Source organism: Echinops telfairi, unplaced genomic scaffold (genome assembly GCF_000313985.2).
Source record: "Echinops telfairi isolate 266 unplaced genomic scaffold, ASM31398v2 ScPeMD7_443;HRSCAF=831, whole genome shotgun sequence".
In the NCBI taxonomy this organism is placed as follows: Eukaryota; Metazoa; Chordata; class Mammalia; order Afrosoricida; family Tenrecidae; genus Echinops; species Echinops telfairi.
The window spans coordinates 73,757,879-73,768,900 of record NW_022104341.1 but is presented as its reverse complement, the minus strand read 5'-3'; the positions used below and the strand labels follow the sequence as shown (position 1 = coordinate 73,768,900).

General features: G+C 42.6%; 1 protein-coding gene across 1 annotated transcript in view; it reads right to left on the bottom strand.

Annotated features, from left to right (window-relative positions):
* The window catches only part of NDC1 (NDC1 transmembrane nucleoporin), a 61,873-nt gene that overhangs the window by 35,137 nt on the left and 15,714 nt on the right, over positions 1-11,022 (bottom strand). The window contains exons 7-8 of the mRNA XM_004699407.2: positions 8,127-8,178; positions 449-581 (exon numbers count right to left, since the gene is read on the bottom strand). Of these exons, the coding sequence (XP_004699464.1) occupies positions 449-581; positions 8,127-8,178 (185 nt within the window). The remainder of the gene's footprint in view (positions 1-448; positions 582-8,126; positions 8,179-11,022) is intronic.

The window sequence follows — 11,022 nt, the reverse complement described above, 5'->3', positions numbered from 1 at the left end:
GAGAATGATGAGGGCAATGAATGTACAAATGTGCTTTACACAATTGATGTATGTATGGATTGTGATGAGTTGTATGAGCCCCTAATTAAATGATTAAAAAAAAAGTCCTGTCTTAAATTTAAGTATTTTAACATTATCTATATCAATAGCACATAAAATATAAAATTCAGGCCCATTTAACATGTACTCAAAAGAGAAACGGAAGCCTCCAGAGAAAAACCCTATGAAGCACCCCAATCCCTTTAGAGTCCAGAAATTAAGCGAACACTTAACACTGTCTCTCAGACAAGATATAAAGTAAATGGCGGTCATAAATGACATGCCCCTCATGAGTAAGATCAATACCTAGTTTACCAAAAGGGCCTGGGATAGCGCTGATCAATGCCCTACTGAAAATCAATTTAGGTGCTCTAAAATGCCGAAGTGTGAACAACAGCTCGTAACTAACCTCTGTAACGTAGATCTTGAAGAGTATCCATGAGATATACCAAGTTGTAAGGAGAAAAACACCACACAGCCAGACATGGTAGAGTAACGAGAGATTCAGGAGACCACTCACAGAGTCAAGAGGATGTAATTGCCTGGGAAAAGAGAAGTTATTCTTTAATTCTATGGAAAAGAAAGCAAGCGAAATAATTTATGAACTTGAATCAGTATGCTGAGAAACAAAAAAAACCCTATTTCTAAATAATGTTGATACTCTTCCCCTTTGACACCCTACAGTTTTCTTTCCCTGACACCTCCCTATGAGGCCGTAAACTGACGATGCATTGCCTGTGCTCCGCACCCTTTTGGTGGTGCACTATGGAGGAAGAATTTGCCAAGCTTAAAAGCTTAAATACCGGAGGCATAATGAAATTTAGTTATTGCTGCTCTGCACTTTGATATTTAAAAACCATTAAGCATGACCACGGTTCAACTCTGTCTGTCTGCCCTGTAAATAGTTCCACAGTGGTTGAAAGCACATACTCCCACCTAACACAAACAATTCTTTACATTTAAAGCATTTTAAGAAACGTCATTAGAATTCTAATTTTCTCTTACCAAAATCTTGACTACATCAATTGGAAAAATTATCATAGCCTTCTAATCACACTACTAGCAATTGTAAGAACCTGGATTTAAACACCTCTGACTCATTCAACCTCTGCGTGTTGTAAATAGGTAAAGAACCCTGGTGGTTCCATGCTTAAGTGCCCAGCTACTAACCACAAGGTCGATGGTTCAAATCTCCCAGACACCCTGCAGGAGACAATGTGCCAATGTGCTTCCATAAAGAAGGCCTTGGAAGCCCTTTGGGACAGTCCTACTGTCCTACAGCCTTATGAGTCAGAACCATCGCGTCAGGAAGGGCCTTTTTTTTTTTTTTTTTTAAGGATAAAGTTACGACATATCAACAATTGTTTCCACATGGAGAACCATGTCACCAAAAAAAAAAAAATTATAAAGTCTAGAAAAAAAGAAAATAAATAAAAAGAAAAAAGCCTACCATCAGTGTCTAGCTTTCCACAAGACTGCACGGGTTCTAACCAAGAACTTCTAAGTTGGGTGCACACCGCGTGCACTGCCCAGAGACGGTGGCAACCACAGAATGGTGGCAAAATTTCTGGTAAATTCATAGACTTTCAATCTCTTGGTGGCACAATCTCGCCATTGACCTCTTAGGGCTATTCTGACATTTCAAACAGCGGCCATCAGGAGTGCCCAGCACAGTGCTTCACAGTGAGGGAAGGGAGGCTGGATGAGGGGAAGTAAGTGCTGGATGCATGTTTTATTTTTAAATAAACATTAAGGGCCGGGAATACACAATAAACAAAACATAAGGCATTGTGCCATACAATTAGTTTTAAGATAAATAAAAATATTTCTAGTAAATATTATTTTTCCACTTTAATTTCAGCCAACTTTAAAATCTGAGCTAGCAATAAACTGAAGAATGCATTTGGTTTTTATAACTAGCAATTTAATAGATGACAAAACTCAATTTTACCGAAGAACTTTTTAAAGTTAGGAATTGAAATCACACTATCATAATCTCTCTTAGTAAGTAAGACATAAACACATAAGCCAATATTCCTATTCGGAAGAACTGGTAACAGCAAATCCCGCATGAAATTGCTGATTGACTCAGCCACAATGCATTGACACCGTGGCCGCAGCAATGGGCTTACACACAACAAGCACGGGGAGACTGACACAAGGTGGGGCAGTGCTTTATTCTGCTGCGAGCCAAGTCCCGAGCAGTCAGAACTGATTTGACGGTACCCAACAACATATATGACCGAGGTAAGATGGGTCATTTTTAACGGAATGTGAGGTAGGTGAAGGTTTACAGAGCAGATTGTCAGTTTTACAGCCAAAATTTCAACTCATCCCTTGCAATCCCCTCAACGTACCACACTGCTTGTTCCATCCTCCTTCCTACGCTGCCTGTGGGCACTACTCCTGTGGTAACCCTCCATACCTTGTAGTACAAGCTGCCCTTTGGATCTTAAATGGTTCATGATGCTAACTTAAGGAGTTGTTCCAGAGGAAGGACGACTGAGGACCACAGCCTGAAGGTTCTACCAGTCCCCATCTTACTAGGAAGCCTACTCTCTTTTATGATTTGGGTTTGTACCACAGTTTTCTCTCATCCAAGCCATGACTTCACGTGACCCTTTGCAGAGCACTCTGTAGTGGTAGCCACGCACCATCTAGTTTTTCTAGTCTTAGGGTTGTGATGTTTGCCGGGTCTATTAATCCAGTGAAGTAATTGCCTCCGTGTCTTTCAATTTTCAACATGCTTCTTTCTTCTACACGAGGAGAGAGTAACAGCTGCCCCTTAGATGGTTGCTCATCAAACCAAGACACAGACCATTGTCTCTGTCAACTGCTTTGTGAGCTGAGGCTGGTGTCCCTTGAGACGGTGGTCCTGGCAGCCCAGGCCCAGCAACTCATCCCTCAGAGTGCTTAGTTCTGGCTGATGCTGTCGTCATTTGGCCCCTTGTATACTCCACCACATGAACAGATATATCTTATCAAAGTTTTATATATTCATGGGACTATTCAACCCTCCTTTCCATACCTGTTCAGCCTACCTGTTTGTCCAAACATCTGCTCCTACCTCACCACTGCTGCAAGGTTCTGTGTACAACAGTATTTGCCTGTTGCCTTAGACTCTTGCAACTCTCCCAGTCTTCTTGCCTTCCTCACATGAACCTTTGCAGTGCATATTGCCTTCCTCTTCCTCACCCAAATAAATACTTGTCTACAGTCTAAACCATGACCTGCCCCACTCCTTTCCCCTCCCACTTTCGGGAACCATCAAAGAATGTCTTGGTGTGAAAATCTTTTCTCGACCATTATAATATTGTTGTTGTGAGGTGCCATCAAGTCGGTCCGACTCACAGCAACCCTGTGGACAACAGAGCAGACACTGCCCTGTCCTGTGCCGTCCTCACACCGTTCTTGTGTGGAGTCCTTCAAGGCAGGATCAGTCCATCCTGTCAAAGGTCTGTCTCTTTTGTGCTGCCCTTCTACTTTACCCAGCATGATGTCCTCCAAGGACTTGTCCCTCTGGACATGTCCAAAGTGCTAGTCTTACAGTTGTCCTTTTGTGATTGACTAATTGCACCTAGCAAAATGTGCTCCAGGATGACCTGTTATGAGGCTATTTCACAGATTGTTATTAAGATTACATAATATTCTGGTAATGCTCATACGCTTATTTACTCATTCTTCCACTGATGGACATTTACCTTGTTTCCATCTTTCTTTTCACTACGGTGAACAGTGCTGGGATCAACAGGTGTGCACATATCTACTCCTGTCCCATCTCTTACTTCTCTAGGGTATATACCGAGTAAAGGGATTGCTGGATCATAAGGAATTCCTATTTCCAGCTGAATGAAGAAGCGTTATACTGCTTTCCACAGTGGTTGAACAGTGCCACCAGTGTCTGAGGGCTCCAGTCGCTCCACGCCCTCATAAGCATGTTTTCAACTTTGCTATCACGAATGGGGTACAGTGGTCTATCAACGCTATTCTGATTTTCATCTCTCAAAAAGCTAATGATCTTGAGCATTCCTTCAGATATTTGCTAGATGCCTGGATATCTTCTCTGGTGAAGTGTCTGTTCAAGTCCTCTGTCCATATTTAAATTGGATTATTTATCTTTTTCCAGGTTTTTATAAATTTTAGAGATCAGACTTAATATATGTCACTGCCAAAATTTCTCCCCATTTGTAGGTTCTCTTTTTACTTTTTTGATGAAATCTTTTGATGTACCTAAGTGTCTTAATTTTTAGGTGACCCCAGTCATCTCTTTTGCCTTCTGCTGTTTAGGTGTTTTTCATTATGTTCAATAATGTATGTCAACTACTAGGGTCCCTTAAATTTGTTTCTATTTTTCCCATTATGATCATTATAGTTCTACGTTTTACATTTAGGTCTTTCATCCATCTTGAGTTCATTTTTACATATGGAGTGAGCTATGAGTCCAGTTTCATTCTTCTACAAATGGATATCAGGTTTTGCCAGCACTGTTTGTTAGAGAGACTCTCTCTTCCCTATTTCATGTGTTTTGGCCCTTTTTCAAAGATCAACTATCTATAGGTAGATGGATTTACTTACAAGTTCTCCAGCCTACTCAATTGGTCTATGTAACTATTACTATACCAACAGCTATTCTAACTACTGTGGCTGTGTAGTAGGTTTTGAGATCGGGAAGTGAGAGAATAATGGGTCACTTTCATATGGCCTTTCTGGTTATGATCTTGTAACTTCCACCAAAAGACTGTGGTGATTAAATTGTATGACATGTGAATTATATACAAATTAAACTATTCATTAAAAAGGATTGTGGGAGACTATGCAAATAAGGTGAATTAGCTTGCCGCTGATACAAATAAAGTACATGGCACCTTGTGGGGTTTTAGATACAAATAAGGTGCATGGAACTCTAATGAGGAGAGTAGTCAGTTTTGCCATCATGCTAGGATTAAAATGAGACATACCAGAGATGGACAGTGGGGAAACTTTACCATCACCAGGAAGAGACAGGAACAAAGCACATCTTTGGGACCTGTGCTGAGTACCTCCATGACTCAGGAGACAGCTGTACCAGGAGAGATGGTAAGAGACACACAGAGGGAGCAGCAGAGAAATAAGTGGCAGCATAGGCAGAACTAGGAAATCAGCACAACACAGCACAAGGGTTTCTCAGCCCACAAAGAAGTGTGGCTGGGCATCTTCAGGCAGGAGGCTTGCTGGCACGGTAGAAGACCTCTGGGCCCTTAGTGGAGCTTGGTTCCCTGGCCTACAGAGCAAGAAAGCTGAGCACCTTTAGGCCGGAGACTTGCTGGCTGAGTAGGATGCCTCTGGGAACTTAGTGCTGGAGTGAAAGAGCTCACCCAAGCAGGGCAGGGGCCTGACTATGAGCACAGATGAGAAGAGGCTGTCTTGAGCAAAGAACTATATCCTGCACTTTCCTAGATGCCGACTGCACCTTTACTTCTCTAATAAGCCCCATATTGGTCTGTTGGTCCTGTGTGCCCACTGCAACAAATACTGAATGCAGCAGAGGTCATGGGAGGGATGGCTCTTGTCAGAATTGACAACAAGGCGGGAGAAAAAAGACATGCCTGACCTCTGTCTCATAGGAGTAGTGTGAGGAACAGAAGGATTTCTTTTGTCTCCCCAAAATATGTACCAGACTTCGCTGCTTAAGAATGACTGTACAATAGGTGATCAGTGAAAGTAGGTCAGAGTTTATTCTCCTTAACATCAGCCATCTATAGTGGCTAGACTATTAGTCTGACTCACCCTAAATAAGACCCACTCCCTTCTGATAAGGATAGTGGTGGTCTGTTTACTTGGAGGAGATACCAGAGAGGTATCTCCTGATTTAAACTTTGCCTTCTCAGCTACACTTACAATTTTTTCATCTGCCTGAAACTCATCCTGCTTAAAACCCCAAAGGTCAGAAGGATCGTGACTGAAAACCAAGATCAAGCGAGCTTTTGCCCTTCAGCTCCATGGGAGGTTTCTGTCCTCCCTGAGCTCGCCTTAGGACACCTGCGTTACCGTTTGACAGGTGTAGCGCCCCAGTCAAACTCCCCACCTGGCACTGTCCCCGGAGTGGGTTGCGGCCGGCCGGGCGCTTGGCGCCAGAAGCGAGAGCCCCTCGGGGCTCGCCCCCCCGCCTCACCGGGTCAGTGAAAAAACGATCAGAGTAGTGGTATTTCACCGGCGGCCCGCAAGGCCGGCGGACCCCGCCCCGCCCCCTCGCGGGGAGACGCGCGGGGGGGCGCCGGGGGCCTCCCACTTATTCTACACCTCTCATGTCTCTTCACCGCGCCAGACTAGAGTCAAGCTCAACAGGGTCTCCTTTCCCCGCTGTCCCGCCACGCCCGTCCCTTGGCTGTGGTTCCGCTGGAGAGTAGGTAGGGACAGTGGGAATCGCGTTCATCCATTCATGCGCGTCCCTAATTAGATGACAGGCATTTGGCTACCTTAAGAGAGTCACAGTTACTCCCACCGCGCTTCATTGAATTTCTTCACTTTGACAATTAGTGGGTGAACAATCAGCGCTTGGTGAATTCTGCTTCACAATGATAGGAAGAGCCGACATCGAAGGATCAAAAAGCGACGTCGCTATGAACGCTTGGCCTCAGCAAGGCAGTTACCCCTGTGGTAACCTTGGGTTGCTGCTGCCGAGTCTAGGAAACCAGGCACGCCCACTTTTACAGTGATTTTTAGACCAAACAAGTCATCTTTACAATGATATAAAGCAGTGGCTCTCAGCCTTCCTAATGTTTAATACTGTTCCTCATGTTGTGGTGACCCCCAACCATAAAATTATTTTCGTTGCCACTTCAGAACTGTAATTTTGCTACTCTTATGGATCGTCATGTAAATATCTGATATGCAGGATGTATTTTCATTGTTACAAATTGAACATAATTAAAGCATAATGGTTAATCATAAAAACATTAGGTTTTTGTGATATATATATATATATCATGAGATATTTATTTTTAATTACAAATAAATGAAATTTTGCCTTGAAGCATGGTGTAGCATGGATAACAGTCTTCACGCCAGGTACTGGTAGGTGGGCATATCTGCATGTGGGCAGCCCGCAGGGAAACGGACAGAGGAGCAGTGTCTCAGTTCCTAAGACCATCGGAAATACATGTTTTCCAATGATCTTAGGTGAGAACCGCTGATATAAAGTCTCCCCATGAAGGGGCACCAGGTTTACTTTAATGGTAAGAGAGTACTTGAAGAGAAAGATAAAGAGCCAGGGTTTGTGCATTATTAAGCATGTAATCAATGTCACTGAATTGTACAGATAGCAACTATTGAACTTGCAAATGTGTAAATGTGTACAATAAGAGAAGTATGTTTGGGGGCTAAGTAGAATAATGTGCTGTCACTCAACTGCCACTTCAACTGGGCACTGGACCTAGCTAAATTCTCATTTCCTCAGATGAAAAAAATTAAGAGCGCCACAATGTTATGATTATCTGCTACAACACAGGAAAAACAAGGAAAACAATATAAAAGCACAGGCTGTACAATTTAGTAAGAACAATTTTGTCTACTATAAAAGATATATCTAGGCCTATGCAGTGAAAATAACACTAGAGAGGCACACACTCCTTAGAGCGAGCAAGCAGCAGTCTGCTCTCATAAGGGCAGCTTTTCCCCAGGCAGAAAGGAAAGACAAATGGAAATGGGGAACAGGCGAGGAAGTGAGAAGAGTATTGGTGCATTGTGGGGATTGCAAGCCATTTCACAAAACAAATTATGTGTTAACAAGTGAATGTAAAATGAATTTGCTCCGTAAACTTTTACCCAAATCACAACTAAAAGTTAAAAACAGAAAGAATCCAAAAGTAATTAAAGGTAAATCTAACAAACTATCATTGCTTATTTCTGGAAATAAATTAACGAAAATAGGAGGGCAAAGTCTTTTTCATCAGACTATATTTTGTATACATTTAGAACTTAAGAATATTTTATCTATCAGAAAATACAAATTTTTTAACTTAAAAAGCTGAGTCTAAAGAAATTCAAAAAGTAGCAAACATCTAGGAAAGATGAAACAATAAGGACCGACTCTTTTCATTATTACTTACTTATCCTTCCGAAGGTCCATAGCAGTGGTAATCCATGCTTTAGGAATATGACCTGCGAGGAAAAATAAGAGACCATGATCCTGAAGTTAAAACACTTTAGGATATGAGGTCAATGAGATGCCCACACACAGACACCTAAACCTCACTCAACAGGCTACAATTTCAGCTGCATAAATACCCCATTGCCCCTTGCACCCACCTAGAAGTCTTGCCATCTGAGGTAGAAAGAATAATGGGCCCCTAGTGGTGTCTACATCCCAATCTCTGAAACCTGTGACTATACTACCTTACAGGCCTACGAGAGTTTGAAGATTTAAAAGAAACCATATTCTGGATTCTTCCCTTGAGCCTCGAAGGTCCTTGAATAGGACAGCAGGAGGGTCAGAGTTGGAGAATGAGATGTGATAACAGGAGCAGAAGTCAAAGGGAGAAAGAGATTTGAAGATGCTACACTTCGGGCCTTGAAGATGGGCAAAGGAGCCACAAACCAAGAAATGGCAGCATCCTGAAAAGGGTAATAAATCAAGTCCTCCTTTCAAACTCCAGAAGCAACACACACACACACACACACACACACACACACACACACCAACACTTTGAAAGATTTCTAAACACAGGCAATTGTCACTTGACACAATCCAGTATATATGAGTTTTATTAGGACCCCCAAAAACATAGTTCAAATTTCAGTCACAGTTTATATAAACTGTGAGCAACTACAGGGGCTTACTTGCTTTTCAGTCCACTGGACATTATTAAAATTTCATTATCAAATATTTTGAGAATGATGATGGCAACAAATGTACAATGTGCTTGACACAATGGATGTACGTATGGATTGTGATAAGAGTTGTACGAGCCCCCAATAAAATGATTTTTAAAAAACCCAACAACTTCATTCTCACTAGTCTATCATTTTAGGAGGTAATAATTGAGCAAGAACCTATGTTACGGAAGGAAGAAGTTCAAGCTGCACTGAAAACATTAGCCAAAAGCAAGGCTCTAGGAATTGAGGAAATACCAATGAAAATGTTTCAACAAGTTGATGAAGCACTGGAAATACTTACTCATCAGTACCAGGAAATCTGGAAGACAACTACTTGATCAACTGACTAGAAGAAATCCAAAATTATACCCATTCCAAAGAAAGGTGAAATGCACAAATTACAGAACATCATTAATGTCACATGCAAGAAATTTTGCTGAAGATATCAAACAAGAGATGCAGCATGACAGTGAAAGGAGTTGCAGAGGTTCAGGCTGGATTCTGAAGAGTACGTGGAACAAGGGATATCATTGCTGATGTCGGATGGATATTGGCTCAAGGCAAAGAATATCAAAAGGATGTTAGTGTTTTATTGACTATGCAAAGGCATGCAATTGTGTGGATAATAAACTATGAATCGCTTTGAGAAGAATGGGAATTTCAGAACACTTCAGTGTGCTCATGTGGAACTTGCACAAGGATCAAGAGGCAGCTGGATGAACAAAGTACTAAAGCACGGTTTAAAATCAGGAAAAGTGCGCATCAGAGTGATAGCCTCACCACACTCATTCAATCTGTATGCTGCACAAATCATCGTAGAAACTGGCTTATATGAAGACTACACCGTGGAGGAAGGCTTATTAACAACCTTTCGAATGCAGATGACACAATCTTGCTTTCTGAAAGCGAAGAGGGCTTAAAGCACTTACTGATAAAGATCAAGGATGTGAGCCTTCAGTGTGGATTACAACTCACTGTACTGGACCAATAGATAATATTATGAGAAATAGAGTTGTCAAGAATTGTCTTGCTTGGATCCACAAGCAACACCCATGGAGAGCGCAGTCAAGAAATCAAAAGACATGTTGTACTGTGTAAATCTGCTGCACGAGACCTCTTTAGTACTGAAAGGCAAGGAGGTTACTTTGAGGACTGAGATGAACCTGACCAAGCTATGGTATTTTCAATCGCCTCATATACATGGTGCAAGTTGGATACCGAATCAGGAGAACTGAAAAATGTGTTTCAATTATGGTGATGGCAAAGAACAGTGAAAGTAGAGTGGACTGCTCAAAGAACAAACAACGGTATCTCGGAAGTACAGCCAGCATGCTCCTTATTAGTGTTTGGAGACGGTGTCTCATATACTTTGGACGTGTCAGGCGAGCGCAGTCCCTGGAGAAGGACATCAGGCTTGGTGAAGTGGAGGAGCAGCAAAGGAAGGCGGCCCTCAAGGAGATGGACGGACACTGGCTGCAACCAAAGGCTCAAGCATGCGAACAACGGTGAGGATGGTGCGGGGCCAGGCGGGATGTCATGGCTGTACAAGGTCCCTGAGCCAGAATGGCGCCTAACAACAACACAACTGTCACATCAACTGTAGTCAATCACAGTACTTCTTTCAAAGTCTGCCAGTGATCGATTGGTCACTGTGTACCTGTTACTCAGTCCAAGTATAGAAAACGTCTTAGACATGACCAAAACACCGTGAGGGAACGAGCTGCTTGCTAGACCTGGGGGATCAGGATCATAAAACCAGGGACAGTGGGTATTACATACTCTTGTGTCAACTTGAAGGTGATAAGAATGAAGGGGTGGAATCTAGCCTGTCAATCAGGTCACAGCCTGATGATGCCTCTTTGAGGGCATTGCCTTCTTATGAGGATTCTGGGAACTTCCTCTCTTCCTCCCTGGAGGTGGGATTCTCTCTCTATTTGCTTCACCTTCCTGAGGAGGAGACCTGAGGAAACCACGCAGCGAAGACCTGTGGAGACAGCCATGTGATGCTTCCACTGCCATTGGATCCACAAGAGTTTTCACCCACCGGCCTATGATCTTCCTGATTTGCCATCATTGCGAGTGGCTACATGAATCTAGAGAGGAATTTATTGACTACTATCGGATATATGG